At 46.9% G+C, this 27448-nt stretch overlaps 1 protein-coding gene across 1 annotated transcript in view; it reads right to left on the minus strand.

Moving 5' to 3' along the window:
• Positions 1-1313: 1313 nt before the first annotated feature.
• tspan5 (tetraspanin 5) overlaps positions 1314-27448 on the minus strand; it is a 70464-nt gene continuing 44329 nt past the window's right edge. Inside the window, exons 2-8 of the mRNA XM_033022679.1 lie at positions 16057-16107; positions 13722-13868; positions 11397-11567; positions 9220-9345; positions 7839-7886; positions 2794-2910; positions 1314-2141 (exon numbers count right to left, since the gene is read on the minus strand). Of these exons, the coding sequence (XP_032878570.1) occupies positions 2076-2141; positions 2794-2910; positions 7839-7886; positions 9220-9345; positions 11397-11567; positions 13722-13868; positions 16057-16107 (726 nt within the window). The 3' untranslated portion in view covers positions 1314-2075. The remainder of the gene's footprint in view (positions 2142-2793; positions 2911-7838; positions 7887-9219; positions 9346-11396; positions 11568-13721; positions 13869-16056; positions 16108-27448) is intronic.

Here is a 27448-nt window from a genome sequence, read left to right on the forward strand (position 1 = left end):
CTAGCACTTTTATTCCTTGGAGCGCAGGAGGATGAGGGGTGATCTTATAGAGGTGTACAAAATCATGAGGGAAATACATAAGGTGAAGGCAGAGTCTTTTACCCAGGGTAGGGGTCATCTTAATTTCTGTTTAGTTTAGAGATATAGCATGGACACTGGCCCTTCAGCCCATCGATCATCCATTCACAGTTATGTTATCCCACTTTCTCATCGACTTCCTGTACACTAGGGGCAATTTTCAGAGGCCAATTAACCTCCAAACCCGCATGTCTTTGGAATGTAGGAAGAAACCGAAGAACCTAGAGGAAACCCACGCGGCCACAGGGAGAACATGCAAACTCCACACAGACAGCTCTTGAGTTCAGGATTTGGGTCTCTGGCGCTGTGAGGCAGCGGTTCTACCCGCTCCGTGTCACCAGAAAACCTTCTGGCGCTGATTTCATGGAGACATAAGGACGCAGTGCGTGGTTACTGCAGCGGGTCAGGCTGCATCTCTGGAGAAGTGGATTGGTGACGTTTCAGGTGGGGACCCGACTTCAGACTGAGTGTAGTGAGGGAGAAATTAATAGATAGGAGTGACAGGAAAAAGCATGGCGAGTGATAGGTGGATGCAGGTGAGGGGGGTTGATGGGCAGATGTCAGGACTTTCATATGAAGAAAGACTGGATAGACTCGGCTTGTACTCGCTAGAATTTAGAAGATTGAGGGGGATCTTATTGAAACTTACAAAGTTCTTAAGGGGTTGGATAGGCTAGATGCAGGAAGATTGTTCCCGATGTTGGGGAAGTCCAGAACAAGGGGTCACAGTTTAAGGATAAGGGGGAAATCTTTTAGGACCGAGATGAGAAAAACATTTTTCACACAGAGAGTGGTGAATCTCTGGAATTCTCTGCCACAGAAGGTAGTTGAGGCCAGTTCATTGGCTATATTTAAGAGGGAGTTAGATGTGGCCCTTGTGGCTAAAGGGATCAGGGGGTATGGAGAGAAGGCAGGTACAGGATACTGAGTTGGATGATCAGCCATGATCATATTGAATGGCGGTGAAGGCTCGAAGGGCCGAATGGCCTACTCCTGCACCTATTTTCTATGTTTCTATGTTAGGACCAAGGCCAGATTTCTTAAAGAAACAAACAACTGCAGATGCCGATTTACACCAAAGATAGACACAAAGTACTGGAGTAAGTAAGCAGGCCAGGCAGCATGTCCGAAGAAAAAGGATAGGTGACATTTCAGGTCGGTAGATGGGAACCGACCCGCAATGTCACCCATCCTTTTCCTCCAGATATGCTGCCTGACTTGCTGAGTTACTAAAGCACTTTGTGTCCATCTTATTGCCAATTGTACACCTCTGACCGTATCCACCCATCACTTGCATACTTTGTCCCACGCCACCTCTTTCCAGCTTTCTCCCCAAGATTCTTTGCCATTCTATGACATTATTTTAATACAAAGGTGTGACGTTTGCCCAAAATAAGATGTGGACACTGAATGTAGAAACAGCGTGTACAATAAACAGTAGATAGATACAAAATGCTGGAGTAACTCAGCGGGACAATAAACAGTTCCTGACACAGATTCAAGATCAACAATGGTGTCCTGTGTTACTGATCTGATGAGAAAAATTATATATTTATGTTATGAAGGACCGCTGAGGGAGAAGGGCGTTTCCTCTGTGGGCTCCAGTGGAAGGAGAGAGCGAGTCTGCACGCATGGACCTTGGGCGCTCCTCAAACGCAATGGTGTTGAATATTGGCACCACAGCAGCGCGGAGAAGAAAGGAGAATCTTTGGCACGGTGATGGTGCATCAGTCCGAATCTCCACGGGCGGTCTGCCATCCTAGGAACGACGACGCCACATTTTCCACCAGGGCCACAGGTCCAGACGGCAGTGGGGGCAAGCGCAGGGGGTGAGTAAGGGGGGAAATGGCCATTTCTACCGAGGCCTCTTTCCCGTGCGTGTCGCTCCCCTCCATGCCTCCCCAGGGACGCCTCGAGGCTCAGTGCACCGTTAACTGTCCGAGGGTGGGCATGTTCCCATGCCGCGTCCCGCCATGGGTCGGGAGCCGGGCATCCAGTCACCAGCTGGCCTTCACCGCTTCAATGTCGCTCACCAGGTTCTGAGACAGGCAGATGCCAAATATCTGCACGGTGGGGACAGAAGGAAATAAATGGATCCGTTAATGGAGTTTCATGCAGTTCAGTGCAGAGGTGATGTTCTTTGGGAAGTCAAACCAGGGCAGGACCCTCAGCGTGAATGGCAGGGGCCTGGGGAGTGTTGTGGAGCAGAGGGATCGAAGGGTGCAGGTACATAGTTATGAGGATGTTGCGGGGACTCAGGGTCTGAGCTATGGGGCAGGCTGGGACTCTAATCATTGCAGCGCAGAAGAATGAGGGGTGAACTGATAGAGGTCTACAAAATCAAGACAGGAATAGATTGGGTGAATGCATAGAGCATCTTATCCAGAGTAGGGGAATCGATAACCAGAGGACATAGGTTTAAGGTGAGGGTATCTTTTTTTTACACAAAGGGTGGTGGGTATATGGAACAAGTTGCCGGAAGAGATAGTTCAGGTAGGTACTATAACAAAATTTAACAGGTAGATGGATAGTATAGGTTTAGAGGGATATGGGCCAAATGCGGGCAGTTGGGACTAGTGTAGACGGGACATGTTGGTGTGGGCAAGTTGGACTGAAGGGCCTGTTTCCATGCTGTAAGTCTCTATGACTCATAGGAGACCGAGAGGGCCAGAGAAGGATTTGAACACAGGGCTCCAGTGTGGGAATAATCCTCACCTGCAACAATGCAATACCAATAAATATCCCAGCAACCACTGTCAGATTCTCCTGCAGCCACTTCTCAAACTGCCCGACGCATCCTTTAGTGTAGATATAATTCTGCTGCTCAAGGACCTGCAACGAGATGAGCAGAAGGTTTTATTTAGTTTAGTTTATTGTCACATGTATCGAGGTGCAGTGAAAAGCTTTTTTGTTGCGTGCTAACTAGTCAGCGGAACGAACATATGTGATTACAAACAAGCCGATTGTGCACAGCACAGTACAGATACAAGATAAAGGGAATAACGTTTAGTGCAAGATAAAGTCCAGCAAAGTCCGATTAAATATAGTCCGATGGCCTCCTGTGAGGTAGATGGGAGGTCAGGGCCGTTCTCCAGTTGGTGATTGGGTGATAACAGCTGGGAATAAACTATCCCTGAATCTGGAGGTATGTATTTCCATACTTCTGTACCTCTTGCCTGATGGGAGAGGGGACCATTTTTAAACCAATATGTAGAAGAACCGACTAGAGGGCAGGCAATCCTAGACTGAGTATTGTGCAATGAGGAAGGATTAGTTAGCGATCTTGTTGTGCGTGGCCCCTTGGGCAACAGTGACCATAATATGGTGGAATTCTGCATTAGGATGGAGAGTGACATGGTTAATTCAGAGATTGGGGTCCTGAACTTGAATAAAGGATACTTTGAAGGTATGAGACGGGAATTGGCTAGGATAGACTGGCAAACTATACTTAAAGGGTTGACGGTGGAGATGCAATGGCAAAGATTTATAGACCGCATGGATGAACTCCAAAAATTGTTCATCCCAGTCTGGCGAAAAAATAAAACCGGGAAGGCGGCTCAACTGTGGCTAACGAGGGAAATCAAGGATAATGTTAAATCCAAGGAAAAGGCATCTACATTGGCCAGAGGAAGCAGTAAACTGGAAGACTGGGAGAAATTTAGAACTCAACACAGGAAAACAAAGGGGTTAATTAAGAGGGGGTAAAAAGAGCATGAAATAAAGTTTGCGGGGAATATAAAAATTGACTCTAAAAGCTTCTCTAGATTTGTAAAAAGGAAAGGATTAGTGAAGACATAGGTTCCTTACGATCAGAGATAGATGAATTTATAATGGGAAACAAAGAAATGGCAGAACAAGTACTTTGGTTCTGTCTTCACTAAGGAAAACACAAACAATCTCCCAGATATACTAGGGGACCGAGGATCTCGTGGGAGGGAGGAACTGAAGGGAATCTACATTAGTCAGAAAATGGTGTTCGGTAAATTGTTGGGACTGAAGGCAGATAAATCCCCAGGGCCTGATGTCTGCATCCCAGAGTACTCAAGGAGGTGGCTCTAGAAATCGTGGATGCATTGGTGATCATTTTCCAATGTTCTCTCGTCTCTGGATTTGTTCCTGTGGACTGGAGGATAACATTAGCAAATTTGCAGATGACACAAAGCTGGGTGGCAGTGTGAACTGTGAGGAGGATGCTATGAGAATGCAGGGTGACTTGGATAGGGTGGGGGAGTTGGCAGATGCATGGCAGATGAAGTTTAATGTGGATAAATGTGAGGTTATCCACTTTGGTAGCAAAAACAGGAAGGCATATTACTATCTAAAAGGCGTCAAGTTGGCAAAAGGGGAAGTACAACGGGATCTGGGGGTCCTTGTACATCAGTCTATGAAAGTAGGCATGCAGGTGCAGCAGGCAGTGAAGAAAGCGAATGGCATGTTGGCCTTTATAACAAGAGGAATCGAATATAGGAGCAAAGTGGTCCTTCTGCAGTTGTACAGTGCGCTAGTGAGACCACACCTGGGGTATTGTGTGCAGTTTTGGTCCCCTAATTTGAGGAAGGACATTCTTGCTATTGAGGGAGTGCAGCGCAGGTTTACAAGGATAATTCCCGGGATGGCGGGACTGTCATATGCTGAGAGAATGGAGCGGCTGGGCTTGTACACTCTGGAGTTTAGAAGGATGAGAGGGAATCTCATTGAAACATACAAGATTGTTAAGGGTTTGGACACGCTAGAGGCAGGAAACATGTTCCCGATGTTGGGGGAGTCCAGAAACAGGGGCCACAGTTTAAGAATAAGGAGTAAGCCATTTAGAACGAAGACGAGAAAACACATTTTCTCGCAGAGAGTGGTGAGTCTGTGGAATTCTCTGCCTCAGAGGGCGGTGGAGGCCAGTTCTATGGATACTTTCAAGAGAGAGCTAGATAGGGCTCTTAAAAATAGCGGAGTCAGGGGACATGGGGAGAAGGCAGGAACGGGGTACTGATTGGGGATGATCAGCCATGATCACATTGAATGGCTTTGCTGGCTCAAAGGGCCGAATGGCCTACTCCTGCACCTATTGTCTATTGATTGGCAGACAGGAAGCAAAGAGTAGGTATTAACGGGTCCTTTTCAGAATGGCAGGCAGTCCCCTATCTTTAAGAGCTCCATCTATCTCTCTCTTGAAAGCATCCAGAGAATCAGCCTCCACTGCCTTCTGAGGCAGAGAATTCCACAGATTCACAACTCTCTGGGTGAAAAGGTTTTTCCTCATCTCTGTTCTAAATGGCCTATCCCTTATTCTTAAACTGTCCTCCCTGGTTCTGGACTCCCCCAACATCAGGAACATTTTTCCTGCCTCTAGCGTGTCAAATCCCTTAATAATCTTATGTTTCAATAAGATCCCCTCTTATCCTTCTAAATTCCAGTATATACAAGTATATCAGTGTATACACGGATGACACAACGCTGGGTGGCAGTGTGAGCTGTGATGAGGATGCTATGAGACTGCAGGGTGACTTGGATAGGTTGGGTGAGTGGGCAGAAGCATGGCAGATTCAATATAATGTGGATAAATGTGAGGTTATCCACGTTGGTGGCAAGAACAGGAAGGCAGATTATTATTTCAATGATGTCAGATTAGGAAAAGGGGAGGTGCAACAAGACCTGGGTGTGCTTGTACATCAGTCACTGAAAGTAAGCAAGCAGGTACAGCAGGCAGTGAAGAATGATAATGGCATGTTGGCCTTCATAATAATAATATATTTTATTGTCATTGCACATTAGTGCAACGAGATTTAGTATGCAGCTTCCAACCGAAGTAAAAGAAAAGTAAAATAAATAAATAAGCTGTGTGACGTGACCAACTGAGGGAGACAGTCCAGGGGGGGATGGGGGGCACTTAGCAGGGCCGGTTCAGAGCCGCTATAGCTCTGGGAATAAAGCTGTTTCTGAGTCTGGAGGTTCGGGCGTAGAAGGCCTTGTAACGTCTGCCGGAGGATTGCGAGAGGATTTGAGTTTTGGAGCATTGTGATCCTACTGCAGTTGTACAGGGCCCTGGTGGGACCGAACCTGGAGTATTGCGTACAATTTTGGTCTTCTGATTTGAGAATTACATTCTTGCTATTGAGGGAGTGCAGCGTAGGTTCACCATGTTAATTCCTGGGATGGCGGGACTGACATATGATGAAAGAATGGGTCGATTGGGCTTGTATTCACTGGAATTTAGAAGGATGAGAGGATATCTTATAGAAACATTAAATTCTTAAAGGATTGGACAGGCTAGATGCAGGAAAAATGCACCTGTTGTTTAGGAAGTCTAGAACCAGGGGTCACAGTTTAAGAATAAGGGGTAGGCCATTTAGAACTGAGATGTGGAATAAGTAAGTAAGTAAGTAAGTAAGTTTATTGGCCAAGTATTCACATACAAGGAATTTGCCTTGGTGCTCCGCCCACAAGTAACAACATGACATACAGTGACAGTTACAAATGACTCAGAAAACACTGAACATTAATAATAATAATAATAATAATAAAACATTAATGATAAAACTCCATTGATCAAGCATGTGAACCAACAAAATACCAGATCAAAGGGAGGTTACAGATTTTTGGCTGTTGAGTAGAGCAACTACTCGTGGATAAAAACTGTTTTTATGTCTGGCTGTGGCAGCTTTGACAGTCCAGAGTCACCTTCCTGAGGGAAGTGATTCAAAGAGTTTGTGGCCAGGGTGAGAGGGGTCAGAGATGATCTTGCCCGCTCGCTTCCTGGCCCTTGCAGTGTACAGTTCATCAATGGAGGGAAGGTTGCAGCCAATAACCTTCTCTGTTGATCGGACGATTCGCTGCAGCCTCCAGATGTCGTGCTTGGTGGCTGAGCCAAACCAGGCCATGGTGGAGAAAGTGAGAACAGACTCTACGATGACCGTGTAGAATTGGACCATCATTGCCTGTGGCAGATTGTCCTTCCTCAGCTGCCGTAGGATGTACATCCTCTGTTGTGCCTTTTTGACTCTGGAGTCGATGGTAGCCCCCCACTTAAGGTGTCCTCGTCAACAGCGATCCCCGTACACTAGCACTATGCTTCAACAATCTGCTTCATTTGTCCTTTACCAGGTCTGCTCCCCCAGCAAAATGTCCACATGCAGCCACTTGAAACATCAACACTCTAAATGCACTGCGAACAGGCCTCCTACAGTGGAATTTAAAGAATTTTACTCAAGTAACGGCGGCGGGATCAGGCGCTGCTCCAGAAGACAGAGGAGGACTTTTGAAAATGGGTCAAAACCTTGCGATTCGTGCATCCGGTCGGTCTCTAGTGGACCGTTTTGGTTTAGTTTACTGATACTACGCAGAAACAGACCCTTCGGCCCATCGTCAACAGCGATCCCGTACACTAACACTATCCCACACACTAGGGACAAATGGCACTTTTTTACCAAAGCCAATTAATCTACAAGTCTTTGGAATGTGGGAGAAAATCAGAGCACACGGAGAAAACCCACACAGTCGCAGGGAGAACGTACAAACTCCATACAGACAGCACCCGTAGACGGGATCAAACCCGGATCTCTGGGGCTGGTAGACAGCAACTATACCGCTGCACCGCTGTGCAGAAAAATATATTTCTATACACTTTGTGCTAATCAGGGATGCGCTTAGGTATGGCAATACTTTACTGAACTGTATGCAAAAATGAATTCCACTGTGCATCTCCACATGTGACAATGAAGAACCATTGAAGCATCCATTTTAGTATTAGGTTGTCCCTTTAGACTCACCTCCTTCATTCTCACATCGTACCCACACTGGGTGTTAATGACGTCCTCCTGCGGAAGGGAGAGAATGAGAGAATACTGTTAGCCCACGTTAATGTTGCTGATTAATGAAAACCAAATTCCATCAGCACCACATCCCTCTTGCTCACCACATCCCCTCAAACTCTGATGCTCCAGAGAACACAATCAAAGACATAGTCATACAGCGTGGAAACAGGCTCTTCAGCCCAACTTGCCCACACTGCCCGACATGCCCCATATACACTAGATTGATCCAGTGCTAAACACAAGCTGTCGCTGCATCAGTGGATGCATGAAACCTGCCAAGACTGACAACATTTACCTACTCTCCGGCACTGCACCCCCTGGAACCAGAAGAGCTGTAGCTGGTCAAAAAGAACGCCTCAGACAATCAGAGGATGAAAGACATCCCCGCCATGACCACCCTTTGCTACCTCAGCGCTTGAAACCACACAGACGTTTCCTCTCTCCTGTCCATCCCCTGGGCTGCAGTGCATCGTCCAAAGGCTCTAACTCTGGAAAACCTGACAAATCTCCGGAAGACATTCACATGACAATCGATCCCTGCGAAAAAAACCCACCAGGTTCCGACCAACCGTGGATAACCTGGTGCAGTGCCAACAGACTGCGGACAGGCGTGGGGCGGAGCAGATCGAACATGCTGAAGTGGGGATATACTGAAGATGCAGCAGACTGTGAGTGCGGACGGGGCCTCCAGACGATGGAACATCTCCTGAGCTGTGACGTGCTGCATGACACATGCACTGTAAAGGACCTTACAGAGGCCAACCACGTGGCACTAAAACTTGCTCACTATTGGCAAACAGTTGTGTGATGACACAAAATAATAATAAACCTACCTAGTGTTTGGCCCATATTTGTCCTTCTCTATCTTTACGTCTGAGGAAGAGTTCCGACCCAAAACGTCACCTATTCCTTTTTTGTCCAGAGTTGCTGCCTGACCCGATGAGTTACTCCATCACTTTGTGTCTACCTTCGCTCTACACCTTTCCTATGCATGTATCTGTCCAAAATGTTTTTAAACGTTGATAGTACCTGCCTTAATACCTCCTCTAGCAGCACGTTCCATACTGTGTAAAACGATGCTCCTCAGATTCTCATTCAATCTTTTTGTCCTCGCCTTAAACATATCTGGTTCTTGATACCCATCCAAGAGCCCCATCTCCAAGCCCTCTCCCCCCCCCCCCCCCCCCATCTCCAAGCCTCCCCCATATCCAAGAGCCCCATCTCCAAGCCCTCCCCCCATCCCCAAGGGCAGGAGCCATGACCAAGACGCCATCACCCATGGTTTAAGACCTTCCCAGTTGAGGGGTCAATGCCTTGCGGCTGACTTTGTGCTTACGGTGGGGTCCTTGGTGCAGCAGGAGAAGGGAACGCCGCAGCGTTCCCGGCTGGTGTTGCTGTCCGTACAGTTGAAGTAAATGTTCAGGTTCCAGTCGTCGGCACCGTGGGCCCCACAGCATTCCCACTGCGAATGGAAGAGGAGACGGTCACTGTGGCTGCAAACCACCTGCACACCCAGGCTGCAACGCAGGAGACGCGCATCTTGTCGCATTTCAAGTTGCAGTCAATGAGTAAAGATGCAACTGAACCACCCTATCACCAGCTCGAGAGTAGTCCTGAGTTATCATCTACCTGATTGGAGACCCTCGGACTATCTTCAATTGGACTTTATCTCGCACTAAACTTTATTGCTTTTAATTTGTATCTGTGGGCGGTTTGATTGTAATCAGTCAGAAGAAGGTTCCCGACCCAGAACTTCACTAATCCATATTCTCCAGAGATGCTGCCTGACCTGCCCTTACTCCAGCAGTGTCTTTTTTTTTTGTACACCAGCATCTGCAGTTCCTTGTTTCTACTAGATGTATTTTCATTAGTGCAATGTCTTATTGACAGTTTCTTCCCAGCTGTTATCAGGCACCTGAACCATCCTACCAACAACTAGAGAGTGGTCCTGACCTCCCATCTACCTCATTGGAGCTATCTTAATTCAAACTTTTCTTGAGCATATCTTGCACTCAATGTTATTGCCTTTAACCTGTGCCCATGCACTGTGGACGGCTTGATTGTCATCATGTATAGTCTTTCCGCTGACTGGATAGCACACAACACAATAGCTTTTCACTGTACCTTAGTACAGATTCCAGCAACTGTAGTCTCCTGTGTCTCTGCCGTTTTTAGTATCTGTTACTTCTTCACAATCTAAGCCACAATGCCAGGTCATCAGTCGCGCTCCTTTGAAAGATTATCCCTCGATGACAATGGGAACGAAAGGGCATCGCTTGCAGGCAAATTTGCAGATGACACAAAGCTGGGTGGCAGTGTGAACTGTGAGGAGGATGCTATGAGAATGCAGGGTGACTTGGACAGGTTGGGGGAATGGGCAGATGCATGGCAGATGAAGTTTAATGCGGATAAATGTGAGGTTATCCACTTTGGTAGCAAAAACAGGAAGGCAGATTACTATCTAAATGGCGTCAAGTTGGGAAAAGGGGAAGTATAACGGGATCTGGGGGTCCTTGTACATCAGTCTATGAAAGTGAGCATGCAGGTACAGCAGGCAGTGAAGAAAGCGAATGGCATGTTGGCCTTTATAACAAGAGGAATCGAATATAGGAGCAAAGAGGTCCTTCTGCAGTTGTACAGAGCCCTAGTGAGACCACACCTGGAGTATTGTGTGCAGTTTTGGTCCCCTAATTTGAGGAAGGACATTCTTGCTATTGAGGGAGTGCAGAGTAAGTTTACAAGGTTAATTCCCGGGATGGCGGGACTGTCATATGCTGAGAGAATGGAGCAGCTGGGCTTGTACACTCTGGAGTTTAGAAGGATGAGATGGGATTTCATTGAAACGTATAAGATTGTTAAGGGCTTGGACACACTAGAGGCAGGAAACATGTTCCCGATGTTGGGTGAGTCCAGAACCTGGGGCCACAGTTTCAGAATAAAGAAGAAGCCATTTAGAACGGAGACGAGGAAACACTTTTTCTCACAGAGAGTTGTGAGTCTGTGGAATTCTCTGCCTCAGAGGGCGGTGGAGGCAGGTTCTCTGGATGCTTTCAAGAGAGAGCTAGCTAGGGCTCTTTAAAAATAGCGGAGTCAGGAGATATGGGGAGAAGGCAGGAACGGGGTACTGATTGGGGATGATCAGCCATGATCACATTGAATGGCGGTGCTGGCTCGAAGGGCCAAATGGCCTACTCCTGCACCTATTGTCTATTGTCTATTGTCTATTACGAAAGGGGCAAAATTTAAAGGAGATGTGCAGGGCAAGTTTTTTCTTAAATGCAGAGAAGGTGGAGGGTGCCTGGAACGTGCTGCCAGGGGTGGTGGTGGAGGCTGATACAACAGTGGTGTTTGACAGGTTTTGGAGGGCACATAGATATGCAGTGAATGAAGGAATATGGATCACGTGCAGATGGTCTTGACATCATGTTCAACACAGACATTGCAGGCCGAAAGACCTGTTCTTGTGCTGTAGTGCTCGATGTTGTGAGATCTCCCCACAGTTTGACGACTTACATACTCCTGCGTGAAGTCGATGAGGTTTTGGAGGTCAATGTCGTCTCGATAGGCTCTAACGTTCTTGTTGATAAAAAGGTTGAGCTGATCTCGAATCCAGTCCTTAAAGACGAAAGCCAGCACTCCCGCAGTAAGCTCCAGGAAAAATATCACTCCGAGGAACACTGAGAACTGTTTCACAATGAAGAGAACAGAGTTACAGAGATTCCACACACTGGCACCATTCACCTACAAAGCTGTTGCTCAAAGCAACAACACAGCCATCAGAATCTGTGCTCAACGGCAGTCTGCCTTGGTAGAGGGATTAGTGGTGACTTAAGGGCCTTTCCCACTTGGGCGTCATTTGCACGTCACACAGGTGGCACGCGAAGATTTTGTGAATCCCAAAATCCTGGGGCACCGCGTGAGTGCGCGTCACTGCCTACCCGCCGCGTACCATGCGCACATCACGTGCGTTGTGATGTGCAAATGACGCCCAAGTGGGACAGGCCCTTTAGAATAGTACACAAAGACATGCGGGTTTGTTGGTTAATTAGCCTCTGTAAATTGCCCCTAGTGTTTAGGGACTGGATGTGAAAGTGGGATAACATAGTTTGAACAAGTAATCGATGGTCAGCGTGGACTCAGTGCGCCGAAGAACCTATTTCAATGCTGTCCGTTTCAATTAAACCCATGCCCTTTCATTCTTGATTCACTTACCCAGGTAAAAGACTGTGCATTCACCCTATATATTCTGCTTATGAATTTATACACCTCTATAGGATCACCCCCTCAGCCTCCTGCGCTCCAAGGCATGGCTCTAGAGTTTTGGCAACATCTTCATAAATCTTCTCTGCATCTTTTCCAGCTTAATGACTTCTTAAAGAACAAAATAGTTCACAATCTGAAAGGCACCCAGATGAGTCCTTGAGGCAAAAAAAATAATAATCTGTTGGAAGAACCCAGCAGGCCAGGCAGCATCCATGAAGGCAAAAGGGGCATGTTGATGTTTCGGGTCACGAGTTGTCGATTAGTGTCACTCATGCTGTGGCTCCGCACACAGACTTATTAGAGAGCTCCCCTCTCTCTCTCCCTCTTAGACTAGTTATGCATGCTGAGATGAAAGCTTGTCAAGTTACCTCTGCAGAGTTGCTAATAAAAGACTATAGATTCTAATCACTTTGTGTGAGCTTGCAACACAAATCTGCATGAAGACACTGATCAGCAGATGGGGGCAAGAGTTGATAGCAAACATGGAGGCTGCCGTTTCACTCAGAGGGTGGTGAGTGTATGGAACAAGTGGCCAGTGGATGTACCCAAGGCAGGTATTATAACAACATTTAAAAGTAACATTTTAGTAACATTACACAGTACATGGACTGGTACATAGATAGGGCAGGTTTAGAGGGATATGGGCCAAATACAGGCAGATGGGGCATGTTGGTCGGCGTGGGCAAGTTGGGCCAAAGGGCCTATTTCCACGCTGTATGACTATACAGCATGAAAACCATATCCAAGGCGGGTTTGGACCCAAAACGTCACCCATTCCTGCTCTCCAGTGATGCTGCCTGACCCTGGCTGAGTTACTCCAGCATTTTGTGTCTATCGAAGGAGTGATGCGTTGGTGTTGGAGAGGGTCCAGAGAAGGTTTACGAAAATGATCCTGGAGATGATTGGGTTAACATATAATGAGCATTTGATAACTCTGGGCCTGTACTCACTGGAGTTTACAAGGTTGAGGGGGGGATCTAATTGAAACCTACTGAAAGCCTGGATAGAGCGGATGTGGGGAGAATGTTCCAGAATACTTTCAGAATAAAAAGTTGTACCTTCAGAATGGAGATGAGGATGAAAATCTTTAGCAAAGGGTTGTGAAACTGTGGAATCCATTGCCAGATGACTGTGGAGGCCAAAGATGTGCAGTTTGTAGGTTAATTGGCTTCTGTAAATATTGTTGTCCCCTGTGTGTAGGATAGTGCTACAGGGTGATCGCTGGTCAGCGTGGACTCAGTTGGCCGAAGGGCCTGTTCCCACAATGTGTCTCTAAACTAAACTATGGTGAAAAGATAGACACAAAGTGCTGGAGTAACTCAGCGGGTCAGGCAGGGTCTGGAGACACAGGATCGGTGGCGTTTTGGGTTGGGGATCAGAAAAGCTTTGTTTTACATGGTATCCAATCAGATCAGATAATATTAGCAATATACAACACGTTGTGTATTTTAAAGGTTTATATGCCTTACTTAAAATAGTCATGAAGTCATACAGCAGGGAAACAGGCCCTTCGGCCCAACTTGCCGATGGCGACCATGATGCCCAGTCTCTAAACTTACTCCAGGATTCACTTACAAACTTGAGGAGAAAAGTGTTCTCTCGTAGCGCTCCGATGCACCCAGCGAATCCCAGGATGAACATCACTCCTCCAACAACGAGGAACGACCAGACTGGGTCAAAGCCCCCGAGATCCGTGATGGACGAGATATTCGACAACACGCCCTGTAAGACAACACGCAGACACGACCACTCAACCAACGTGACACACACACACGGGCCGCAAACAACAACAACCCCAATCCTTCTCCACTGCCTCACTGCCCCAGAGACCCGGGTTCGATCCTGACCTTGACTGCTGTCTGTGTGGAGTTTGTACGTTTACCCTGTGACCGCGTGGGTTTTCTCCCACATCCCAAAGACGTGCGTGTTTGTAGATCAACTGGCTGGTGTAAATTGCCCCCTTGTGCACAGAGAGTGGATGGGAAAGTGGGATAACGTAGAACGTGTGTGAATGGGTGATCAATGGACTCGGTGGGCTGAAGGGCCTGTTGTCATGCTGTATCTTGCAATTAAACCTATACTCTCTAGTTCTTGATTCCCCTACCCTGGGTAAAAGACTGTGCATTCACCCTTCATGATTTTATACACCTCTGTAAGATCACCCGTCAGCCTTCTGCACTCAAAGGAAGAAAGTTCAAGCCTGCCCAACCTCGCCCTATAGCTGAGGCTTTCTAGTCTTGGCAGCATCCTGGCATAACTTCTCTGCACTTTTCCCAGCTTACTTGTGATGGATGGTTGGCGTGGACCCGGTAGCTGAAGAGCCTGTTTCTAAGCGGTATGTCTAAACTAAAATAAAACTAAGCACATCCCAGTTCTGTTTTTTTAGACGTACCATTTTTGACCACAGTTTCATCTGAGGACTCAACGTGTTATTATGAATAGAAAGTCCACGAAGGTTTGGTACTTATAAACCTGGACCAAAACCTAGTGACACGTTGCACAGTGACACATAACAAACTGCAGATGCTGGAATCTTGAGCAAAACACGCAAAAGTGCCAAAGGAACTCAGTAGTCAGGCAGCATCAGCTGTTATCAGGCAACTGAACCATCCTACACCAACTAGAGATATTTAATCGGACTTTATCTTGCACTAAATGTTATACCCTTCAGCCTGTATCTGTACTCTGTGGACGGCTTGATTGCAATCATGTATAATCTTTTTGCTGACTGGATAGCACGTGATAAAAAGCTTTTCATTGTACCTCGGTACACATGACAATAATAAACTAAACATCTATGGATAGAAATGAACAGTCAACATTTCAGGTCAAGGCCTAAATTAGGCTGAAGAAGGGTCTCGACCACGCAATGTCGTCTATCCATTCCCTCCTCCTGCCTGACCTGCCGAGTCCCTCCACTAATTTGTTGTTTGGCTTAAATCTTTACATTGATGCTTTCCTTTGCGTTGCACTTTTAAAGTAGTCTTTGCGGCTTCAAAGCAATAATTCTGCATGGAAAATCGAAGTGATGTTTTGTGCATTGCAAAGAAAATATTAAAGTTGGTAAATTGCAAGGAGTGCTGAATCTCGAGTGGGATATTAAGCCCCGCTCCGAGCTGACCACACAGTCCCAGGTAGGAAATGGTGATTGTGATCGACACTCAGCGGCGCAGTGGTAATGTTGCTGCCTCACAGCGCTAGAGACTCGGGTTCGATCCTGACTACGGGCGCTGTTTGTATGGCGTTTGCACGTTCTCCCTGTGACAGTGTATGTTTTTTCCGGGTGCTCCGGTTTCCTCCCACATCCCAAATATGTGCAGGTTTGCAGGTTAATTGGCTTCTGTAAATTGTTCCCAGTAGGATATCCCCGTGTAGGATAGAACTAGTTTACAGGGTGATCGTTAGTCGGCACGGACGCGGTGGGCCAAAGGGCCTGTTTTCACACTGTGTCTCTATACTAAACTTGCACATCGTTGAAATGATCTAAATGATTTTTAGTGACTCGGCCTTTATCCCGAACACCCCCTCACTGGCTCTCCTCCCACTGCCCGGAATTTCATGCAACAAATAACCGCTTTGTTCTTTGATTGGTTTCTCTTGTTCAAAGCAAAGCAAAAAAGGAACATTTCAGAATCCATTCATTGTTCATAATCATAGAGCCGTATGTCATGGAAACAGGCCCTTCGGCCCAGCTTGTCTGTGCTGACCAGGTTGGCATTCTGGGCTAGTCCCACGTGCCTACATTTGGCTCATATGGCCTTCTAAATCCTACCTATCCATATATATTTCCAAATATCTTTAACGCCGTAATTGTGTCCACTTCGAGAGCTTCCTCTGGCTGCTCATTGCAGAAGGGGGTCTTCAGACGTGCATTTTGTGCAGTTCCGCAGGAGTGATCAGATACTCTTACCTTTTCATTCCAAGCCCAGAGTCCAACTCCGAGAAAGGCCACTCCCAAAAACTGGAAAACACAAAGAAGTAACAAAATAATCGATCCTTCGAAAAACAGTAGCTTCCTAATCAGTTTTAGACTCAAAGAAGCACAGATTAAGAGGGATTCAAGTGAAGTGCTTAGTTAGTTAGTTTTATTCATTGTCACGTGTACATGTATAAAGTGCGAAATGGGTGCAAATCTAGTTGGGGCACTGGGAAGGGTGGGGGGGGGGGGGGGGGGGGGGAGGAATAGGGGGGGGTGGTATTTATAGGTTAGTTACCTAAAATTAGATAATTCAAAGGTTCATACCATAAATACAAGGCACTGCAGTTGCTGATTTACCACAGAAAGGTACATGATGCTAGAGTCTCACAAGTTCATGTCATTGGGGCAGAATCAGGCCGTTCAGCCCCTTGGGGTTACTAACCTTTTAATCATGGCTGGTCTATCTTTCCATCTCAACCTCACTCTTCTGCCTTCTCCCCATAGCCCCTGACACCCCGAAACTCTCGACCCGTAAACATCACCTATCCTTGTTCTCCAGGGATGCTGCCTGACCCACTGAGTTACCCCAGCACTTTGTGTCTTTCAATGTTCATACCGTTGGGTTGTGAGCTACCCAAGCAGAATATGAGGTGCTGTCCCTCCAGTCTGAGTGTGGTCTCGCACTGGCAATGGAGGAGGCCCAGGACAGAAAGATATCCATGCAATCCAGTCAAATCATACTGCATTGAGTACAAGGGATCCTCTTCTGGAGCAGTAAGCACAGAGTCGCCACGTTCCAGTGCCATCTTGCAACTTCCAATTCTCTGAAAATTCCGATGGGATTTTGATAAGAAAAAACAAACTTGTTCTTGTATTAAGAACAAAGCAAAATAAAATAATCAGACCTGGTCCCTTCGATTCTGCTTCCCTCAAATGACTTCTCTTTACGGAGGACGTTATTTAGTTGGTTAATTATTGTCACGTGTACATGCTATCCAATCAAATCTGATCAGACTATGCACCAGATCAATCAAGCCACACACATGTACAACAGGCGATACACAAGGAACTGCAGATGCTGGTTTACAAAAGAAAACACACAAAGTACTGGAGTAACTCAGCAGGTCAGGCAGAAGAAGGGTCGCGATCCAAAGTGTCACCTATTTATGGCACAGCAAAATAGTGCGGTGGTGGCGTTGATGCCTTACAGCATGAGAGACGGGGGTTCGATCCTGATTACGGGTGCTGGCTGTGTGGAGTTGTCACATTCTCCCTGTGACTTGTAGGTTCATTGGCTTCGACAAAACTGTCTCTAGTATGTAGGATAGAACTAGTGTGTATGGGTGATTGTTGGTTGGCGCTAGGGTTGCCAACTGTCCCGTATTAGCCAGGACAACCCGTATATTGGGCTAAATAGGTTTGTCCTATACGGGACCGCCATTGTCCCGTATTTGGCTGCTACTACTCAGGTCGAGGGGATTGTCAGGTCGGAGCGCCGCGTCCGGCCCAGCCTCACCCGTCCCGATGTAGTCGAGCCCACAGCCTCGCCCCTGGCCCGGACGGTCGGCAGCCCAGTCAGCTGTCCGATCTTTGGGCCTTCGCTTACCTCTGACACCACCATCCCTCCTTCTCATGGCCGATCATCGGTTCATGAGTTGGATGGGGCGCCGGACATTGTGAGCAGCAGAATACAAAGCCTAGTCAGCGGGCCAGCGGTCCCGCCAGCTGGGCTTTGTGTTCAGTCCAGCGCCCGGGCCAACTCATCATTCACCCAGCCACGGCCGAGTCGGTCAACGAATTGCCGTCGGGAATTTGTCCCTTATTTGGGAGTGAGAAAGTTGGCAACGCTAGTCGGTGCGACTCGGTGGGCCGAAGAGCCTGTTTCCACGCTGTTGCTCCAAACTAAACTATTCATATTCTCCAGAGATGCTGCCTGATTCACTGAGTTACTCCAGAACTTTGTGGCTTTACAAGAACAGGTAGTGCAAGGTAGTGAAAAGTGCCAGAGAGAGTATGAATGTAATGTTCTAGTATTATAGTCAATGAACTTCCTCTGTAATTGTTTATTTTTTCTTTGTGTACTACCTATTGTACCCACGTGTGGTCTGATCTATCTGGACAGAACACTATTTTTTTTTGCTGTATCTTTGTACATGTAACAATGATAAACCAATGCCTGGTAGGAAAGGGTACAGACAAGATTTATGAGGATGTTGCCAGGACTCGAGAGCCTGAGCTATAGGGAAAGGTTGAGCAGCCTGGGACACTGTGCCTCGGAGCGCAGGAGATACATTTAATAGTTACCCGAGGGGCAACCTTTTCACACAGCGGGTGGTGGGTGTATGGAACACCCTGCCTGAGGAGGTAGTTGAGGCATGTACTATAACAACATTTTAAAATTATTTAGTCAGGTTTTGAGGGAAATGGGTCAAACGCGGGCAGGTGGGACTAGTGCAGACAGGGCATCTTGGTCGGTGTGGGCAAGCTGGGCCGAAGGACCTGTTTCCGTGCTGTGTGACTCTGTGACTAAGGGGGAATTTACAGTGGCCAGCTCATCTACCAGGGACATCACCGGATGTGGGAGGAAACTGGAGCAGCCGTGGAAACTCCTGCGGTCACAGGGAGAGCAGATTAGGGATCGATACTGGTCCCTGGCACCACGAGTTAGCAGCTCCAGTGACATTGAACCCGATATCTCCTCGTGAGGCTCAGTGTCAAATTCTGTTTGAAAACAATCCTGTTAGACCATGAGATGGTTCACCACATCGCAGCCGCTGTGTAAACATGTTGTATTAAATCACAAAACAGAAACACTTGCATCTTACTTACAAACCACTGCTGACCGATGTCAAAGAAGAGCAGTCAGTGTCAGGAGAGTCAGAGAGAGCAAGAGAGTGAAAGCGAGGGAAGGAGGGAGAGATGGCAAGGGAGGTTGGGACACACACACACACACAAACACACAAACACACACACAAACACACACACACTACACACTACACACACACAACACACACACACACACACTACACACACACACTGCACACACACACACACACACACACAAACACACACACACTACACACACAACACACACACACACACACACACACACACACACACACACACACACACACACACACACACACACACACACACACATTACACACACACACACACTACACACTACACACACAACACACACACACACACACACACATTACACACACACACACACTACACACACAACACACACACACACACACTACACACACACTACACACACAACACACACACACAAACACACTCACAACACACACACACACACACACTACACACACACACAAACACACACACTACACACACACACACACACACACACAAACACACACACTACACACACACACAAACACACACACTATACACACACACACACAACACACACACACTACACACTACACACACAACACACACACACACACACACACACTACACACACACACACACACAAACACAACACACACACACAACACACACAAACTATTGCATAATGGGCAGTACAATGGCACAGCGATAGAGTTGCAGCCTCACAGTGCCAGAGACCCGGGTTCGATCCTGAATACGGGTGCTGTCTGTACGGAGTTTGTACGTTCTCCTTGTGACTGTGTGGGTTTCCTGCAGGTGCTTCGGTTTCCTCGCGCACCCAAAATTCGTGCGGGTTTGCAGGTTAATTGGCTTTTTAAACAGCACCAAAATACGACGACTCGTGCATGTGTGATCTCTGCAAAAAGAATGTTACCGTGCAGGACACACGTGACAATAAAGCACCATTGATTGAATAATTCCATAAATTGTTCTTTGTGCAGGATAGAACCAGTGCATGGTCATCGACTTCAGCTCCGCCTTTAACACTGTCATCCCCGCCAGCTTGATCACCAAACTCAGCGGACTTGGCATCACCACCTCCCTCTGCAATTGGACACTGGATTTCCTCACCAACAGACCACAGTCTGTTAGGATCAACAACCTCACCTCCTCCACTCTAACACTGAACACCGGCGTGCCACAGGGCTGTGTGCTCAGGCCTCTCCTCTACTCCCTCTTCACCCATGACTGCGTCCCTAAGTATGGCTCCAACGCCATCATAAAATTTGCCGATGACACCACGGTGGTAGGACTGATCAGCGACAACAACGAATCAGCCTATAGGGAGGAGGTCCAGCACCTGACAACCTGGTGTGCCAACAATAACCTCGTCCTCAACTCCAAGAAGATGAAGGAAATCATTGTTGACTTCAGGAAGACCAGAGGTGGCAGACATACCCCCATCCACATAAACGGGACTGAGGTGGAGCGCGTCTCCAACTACAAATTCCTCGGGGTACACATCTCAGAGGATCTGTCCTGGTCCCTCAATACCACCAAATTGATCAAAAAGGCGCAGCAGCGCCTTTACTTTCTGAGGAGGCTCAAGAAAGCTCACCTGTCCCCCCAGATCCTGTCCAACTTTTACCGCTGTACCATCGAAAGCATCCTGACCACCTGCTTCACGGTATGGTACAGCAGCTGCACCACAGCTGACAGGAAGGCACTGCAACGGGTGGTGAAAACCGCTCAGCACATCATCGGTGCCCCGCTCCCTGCCATGGATGCCCTCCACCGCAAACGGCGTCTGAGACGGGACGGGAAAATCATCAAGGACCCCTCTCACCCTAACCATGGACTGTTTGCCCTCCTCCCATCAGAGAGGCGGTACAGGAGCCTCAGGTCTCGCACAAGCAGGCTGAGGAACAGCTTTTTCAACAACACTGCTGAACTCAGAGTCCCGTCGCTAGCTATCTTTAGACTCTCCCATTTGTATACAGTTATTTGCCTATGTACCTGTTTTAATTCATCCACAATCCACACATTGTTAACCAGTATTTTTTTTTTTTATTGTATGCTTATTTTGTATTTTTATTTTTACTTCTACTATCTTGCACTATGACTATGACCAGACGCTAAACTGCATTTTGTTGTACCTATACTTGTATTTGTGCAATGACAATAAAGTTGAATTGAATTGAATTGAATTGAATTGCTGGTCAGCATGGACTTGGTGGGCCGAAGGGCCTGTACCCACGCTGTATCTCTAAAACTAATCTAAAACATGCGTGCGTGCGCGCACACACACATCAGGTTCTTGAACTAAGCTGCACAATCCTACCTCTGCAACGGAACACTATAGACCGTGCCACTCCTGCACCACCCTGGACTTGTTTTCTCGTTGTGTTTTGCACTAATCTCTTGTTTTGCTGGCTGGTTTATTTTTGAAGTCATGAATAATTTATTTATGCATTGAGTATAGAAGTTGGGATGTAATGTTAAAATTGTACAAGGCATTGGTGAGGCCAATTCTGGAGTATGGTGTACAATTTTGGTCGCCTAATTATAGGAAGGATGTCAACAAAATAGAGAGAGTACAGAGGAGATTTACTAGAATGTTGCCTGGGTTTCAGCAACTAAGTTACAGAGAAAGGTTGAACAAGTTAGGGCTTTATTCTTTGGAGCGCAGAAGGTTAAGGGGGGACTTGATAGAGGTTTTTAAAATGATGAGAGGGATAGACAGAGTTGACGTGGAAAAGCTTTTCCCACTGAGAGTAGGGAAGACTCAAACAAGGGGACATGACTTGAGAATTAAGGGACTGAAGTTTAGGGGTAACATGAGGGGGAACTTCTTTACTCAGAGAGTGGTAGCTGTGTGGAATGAGCTTCCAGTAAAGGTGGTGGAGGCAGGTTCGTTTTTATCATTTAAAAATAAATTGGATAGTTATATGGATGGGAAAGGAATGGAGGGTTATGGTCTGAGCGCAGGTATATGGGACTTGGGGAGATTATGTGTTCGGCACGGACTAGAGGGGTCGAGATGGCCTGTTTCCGTGCTGTAATTGTTATATGGTTATATGGTTATATGCGTTTCTGCCTGTTGCCAGAGTTTCTGGGTCTTGAGTGCATAGAACAAGCTGCCAGTGGAGGTAGTTGAGGTAGATACTATAACAATATTTAAAAGACATTTAGACAGGGACATGGAGAGGACAGATTTGTCGGGGAAATGGGCCGGTGGGACTAGTATAGATGGAACACGATGGTCTGCATGGGCAGGTTGGGCTGAAGGGCCTGTTTCCTTGCTGCACGATTCGGACATGAAACTGTTAACAAATTGCTTGAAGCCCCAACACACAAACTGCAGAGGGAGCTAAAGAGTGCATAAATCAAAATGTTCCTGCAAAATTGAAATGACTGGGATGTACTGAGTGTTCTGCTCTGTGCTGTATGACTTTGTGTTGCAAGCTGCCATTAGACTTTAGACCTTCGAGCTACAGTGCGGAAACAGGCCGCTTGGCCCACCTAGCTTGTGCCGACCAACGCTTACCCCGTACACTAGCACTATCCTACACACAAGGAATGATTTACAATCTGTACCACGGGCAATTAACCTACAAACGTGTACGTCTCTGGAGTGTGGGAGGAAACCGTAGCACCCGGCGAAAACCCACACGGTCACAAGGAGAACGTACAAACTCTGTGCAGGCAGCACCTGTGGTCAGGACCGAACCCTGGTCTCTGGCACTGTAATGCCCCTGTCCCACTTAGGAAACCTGAACGGAAACCTCTGGAGACTTTGCGCCCCACCCAAGGTTTCCGTGCGGTTCCCGGAGGTTTTTGTCAGTCTCCCTACCTGCTTCCACTACCTGCAACCTCCGGCAACCACCTGCAACCTCCAGGAACCGCATGGAAACCTTGTGCGGGGCGCAAAGTCTCCAGAGGTTTCCGTTCAGGTTTCCTAAGTGGGACAGGGGCATAAAGGCAGCAACTCTACCACTGCGCCACCATACTACCGGTATTCTCCCCTTTCTCGTTGAGGAGAAGGTACAAAAGCTTCTTACCACACTATTCAGGAACAGCTTCTTTCCAGCTGCTATCAGACCACTGAACAAAAACACCCAAGGTGTTATTGCTGATCTTTGAAAAGAACAAGAATGGACAGGTGACATTTCAGATCAGCACACTTCTTTCAATCCATAGAAGGGTCCGAAATCATAACCCCGTCTGTCCATTCCTTCCACAGACACTGCCTGACAGGGCGAGTTCCTCCAGCACTTTGTGTTCTGATTTTCACTCATTCAGAATCGAGAGGTTCTATACATTCACTACTGGGACCACAGCAATTTTCAGGCTGGTGAATTTGTTGTCGGCTCAGGTGGGTCTGTTGTCGGCTCTGGTGGGTCTGTTGGAAGCCCGGCAAGTCTCCTTCGACTCTTTCCCAACTTGTAAAGATGTACAATGGAAAGCATACTGTCGGGTTGTACCACTGCTTCGTTCAACTATACTCTGCCCAAGACCGAAAGAAATTGCAGAGAGTTATGGATGGAGCTCAGTCCATCAATGGTCTCGATCTGAAATGTCACCTATTCCCTTTCTCCAGAGATGCTGCCTGACCCGCTGAGTTATTCCAGCATTTTGTGTCTATCTTCCGTGTCAACCAGCATCTGCAGTTCCTTCCTACACACAGACGGGAGCCCCAGCTATCGGAACAATTACATTCTTATTTATAGCAGGCAACTGATATATCATGGAAATATAGAAAATAGGTGCAGGAGTAGGCCATTCGGCCCTTCGAGCCTGCACCGCCATTCAATCTGATCATGGCTGATCATCCAACTCAGTATCCCGTACCTGCCTTCTCTCCATACCCCCTGATCCCTTTAGCCACAAGGGCCACATCTAACTCCCTCTTAAATATAGTCAATGAACTGGCCTCAACTACATTCTGTGGCAGAGAATTCCAGAGATTCACCACTCTCTGGGTGAAAAATGTTTTTCTCATCTCGGTCCTAAAAGATTTTCCCCTTATCCTTAAACTGTGACCCCTTGTTCTGGACTTCCCCAACATCGGGAATAATCTTCCTGCATCTAGCCTGTCCAACCCCTTAAGAATTTTGTAAGTTTCTATAAGATCCCCCCTCAATCTTCTAAATTCTAGTGAGTACAAGCCGAGTCTATCCAGTCTTTCTTCATATGAAAGTCCTGACATTCCAGGAATCAGTCTGGAGAACCTTCTCTGTACTCCCTCTATGGCAAGAATGTCCTTCCTCAGATTAGGAGACCAATACTGTACGCAATACTCCAGGTGTGGTCTCACCAAGACCCTGTACAACTGCAGTAGAACCTCCCTGCTCCTATACACAAATCCTTTTGCTATGAATGCTAACATACCATTCGCTTTCTTCACTGCCTGCTGCACCTGCATGCCTACTTTCAATGACTGGCGTACAATGACACTCAGGTCTCGTTGCATCTCCCCTTTTCCTAATCGGCCACCATTCAGATAATAGTCTACTGGGACGACAGATGGCACAATGGGCTAAGTGTTCGGCTGGCGACCGGAAGGTAGCCGGTTCGAATCCCGCTTGGAGTGCATACTGTCGTTGTGTCCTTGGGCAAAACACTTCACCCACCTTTGCCTGTGTGTGAATGTGTGTGAATGTGTGTGAGTGATTGGTGGTGGTCGGAGGGGCCGTAGGCGCAGATTGGCAGCCACGCTTCCGTCAGTCTGCCCCAGGGCAGCTGTGGCTACAGAAGTAGCTTACCACCACCGAGTGTGACTGAGGAGTGAATTAATAATGCGATGTAAAGCGCCTTGAGTATTAGAAAGGCGCTATATAAATCCCATCCATTATTATTATTATTACTTTCCTGTTTTTGCCACCAAAGTGGATAACCTCACATTTATCCACATTATACTGCATCTGCCATGTATTTGCCCACTCACCCAGCCTATCCAAGTCACCTTGCAGCCTCCTAGCATCCTCCTCACAGCTAACACTGCCCTCCAGCTTCATGTCATCAGCAAACTTGGAGATGTTGCATTCAATTCCCTCGTCCAAATCATTAATATATATTGTAAATAGCTGGGTTCCCAGCACTGAGCCTTGCGGTACTCCACTAGTCACTGCCTGCCATTCTGAAAAGGACCCGTTTACTCCTACTCTTTGCTTCCTGTCTGCCAGCCAGTTCTCTATCCACATCAATACTGAACCCCCAATACCGTGTGATTTAAGTTTGTATACTAATCTCTTATGTGGTACCTTGTCGAAAGCCTTCTGAAAGTCCAGATATAACACATCCACTGGTTCTCCCTTATCCACTCTACTAGTTACATCCTCGAAAAATTCTATAAGATTCGTCAGACATGATTTACCTTTCATAAATCCATGCTGACTTTGTCCAATGATTTCACCATTTTCCAAATGTGCTGCTATCCCATCTTTAATAACTGACTCTAGCATTTTCCCCACTACCGATGTTAGACTAACTGGTCTGTAATTCCCCGTTTTCTCTCTCCCTCCCTTTTTAAAAAGTGGGGTTACATTAGCTACCCTCCAGTCCTCAGGAACTACTCCAGAATCTAAAGAGTTTTGAAAAATTATCACTAATGGGTCCACTATTTCTGGGGCTACTTCCTTAAGTACTCTGGGGTGCAACTTATCTGGCCCTGGGGATTTATCGGCCTTTAATCAATTCAATTTACCTAACACCACTTCCCGGCTAACCTGGATTTCACTCAGTTCCTCCATCTCATTTGACATGAAAGATGTAAAGTATCATCGTTTTTCTGTTACATATACATTATACAGGTCCATCATCAGCAACAGGTGGTTTGGCACCTCCTTTAACCTGGATAAAATAATGAGAGCACACTTCAAATCCCCCCCCGGAAAATGTGGCATCTAGGTCGGGTGAGGCGGCTGATCCCAACCTCATCGGGACTTCCGCGGCCGATCCGCGGGTCTGATTTGCTCCCTGTGGCTGTGGCTCTGGAACCCCAGCCCAGCCAGAGCCTGCAGATCTGTTACCTTTCGGGACAAATGACAATAAAACACTCGTTACATGACACTTGACTCCATCTACACTTCACGCTGCCTCTGGTGAAGTCAAGCATGGAAAAAAAACCCTTCGGCCCAACTCATCCATGCTGACCTAGATGCCTCATCAAAGCTTGTCCCATTTTCCTGCTTTTGTCCCATATCTCCCTAAACCTTTTCTATCCATGTACCTGCCCAAGTGTATTTTAAATGTTGTTAAATTATCTAGCTCAACTATCTCTTCTGGCAGCTCATTCAATATACTCAATATACTGTGTGAAAAAGTTGCCTTCCAGCGATCTATTAAATCTTTCCCTTCTCACCTTAACCTATACCATTTAGTTCTCGATTCCACTACTCTGGGTAAAAGACTCATTCACCCCATCTATTCCGCTCATGATTATATATATCTCTATGATCATACAGCGCTCCCAAGGAATAACATCCTAGCTTGCCCAACCTCTCCCTATAGCTCAGGCCTAGGAATCCTGGCAACATCCTCATAAATCTCTTCTGCACCCTTTCCAGCTTAACGACATCCTTCCTACAGCAGGGTGTCCAAAACCAAACACAATACTTCAAGTGCAGCCACTTCAACATCTTGTACAATTGTAAGATAATGTCCCAATTTCTTTACTCAATAACCTGACTGATGAAGGCCAAATGCACTGAAAACCTTCTTTACCACCCTAACTACCTGTGACGCCACTTTCAGGGAACTAGTTTACTTTAGTTCACGTGCATCGAGGTACACTGAAAAGCTTTTTTGTTGCATTCTTTGTTGCATCCAGTCAGCGGAAAGACAATCCATAATTACAATCGAGACATCCACAGTGTACAGATACATGATAAAGGGAATAATGTGATTAAAATTCAGTAAAAGATGAAGTAGCATAGATAAAATAAGAAATGTTGCTGCCGGAGTAGAGATTTAAAGGAGTGCAGCAAATGTAGTGCGTGATTGCAGATCCACTTCTGTGGCTATTACACAAAGAGTCGCCTGGATAGGGCGCCATCTTGGATCCTTCCCACGCTCCTCCAGAGTGTCGATCGCACTCACATGGGTGGAGGTAAGGTTAGCATTAGAACTACACACGTTGGGGAGTGGGATAAAGACTTGACCCCCCCCCCCAGTCATTCCTTATTCTCCCCGCTCCTGTCCGGCAGAAGGTACCGAAGCTTGAAAGCGGCACCACCAGACTCAGGAACAGCGTATCAGGCTTCTTAACAGTCCTTCCATAAGCTAGGGTACTGTCCGACTCACTACCCCATTGCGGACATTGGACTTTGTCCATGGAACTGAAGAGCTACGATGATGTGAACTGTATTCTACACTTTGTATCTTCCCCATTGTTCTATCTATTGTACTTGAGTTTGAACTGATTATAACTGCGTATGGTATATTTGATGCATTTGGATAGCATGGAAAATAAAGCTTTTCACCGTACCTCAGTATTAAACCTCAACGTAACCTTACTGGC

This window comes from Amblyraja radiata, chromosome 1 (assembly GCF_010909765.2).
Source record: "Amblyraja radiata isolate CabotCenter1 chromosome 1, sAmbRad1.1.pri, whole genome shotgun sequence".
Taxonomy (NCBI): domain Eukaryota; kingdom Metazoa; phylum Chordata; class Chondrichthyes; order Rajiformes; family Rajidae; genus Amblyraja; species Amblyraja radiata.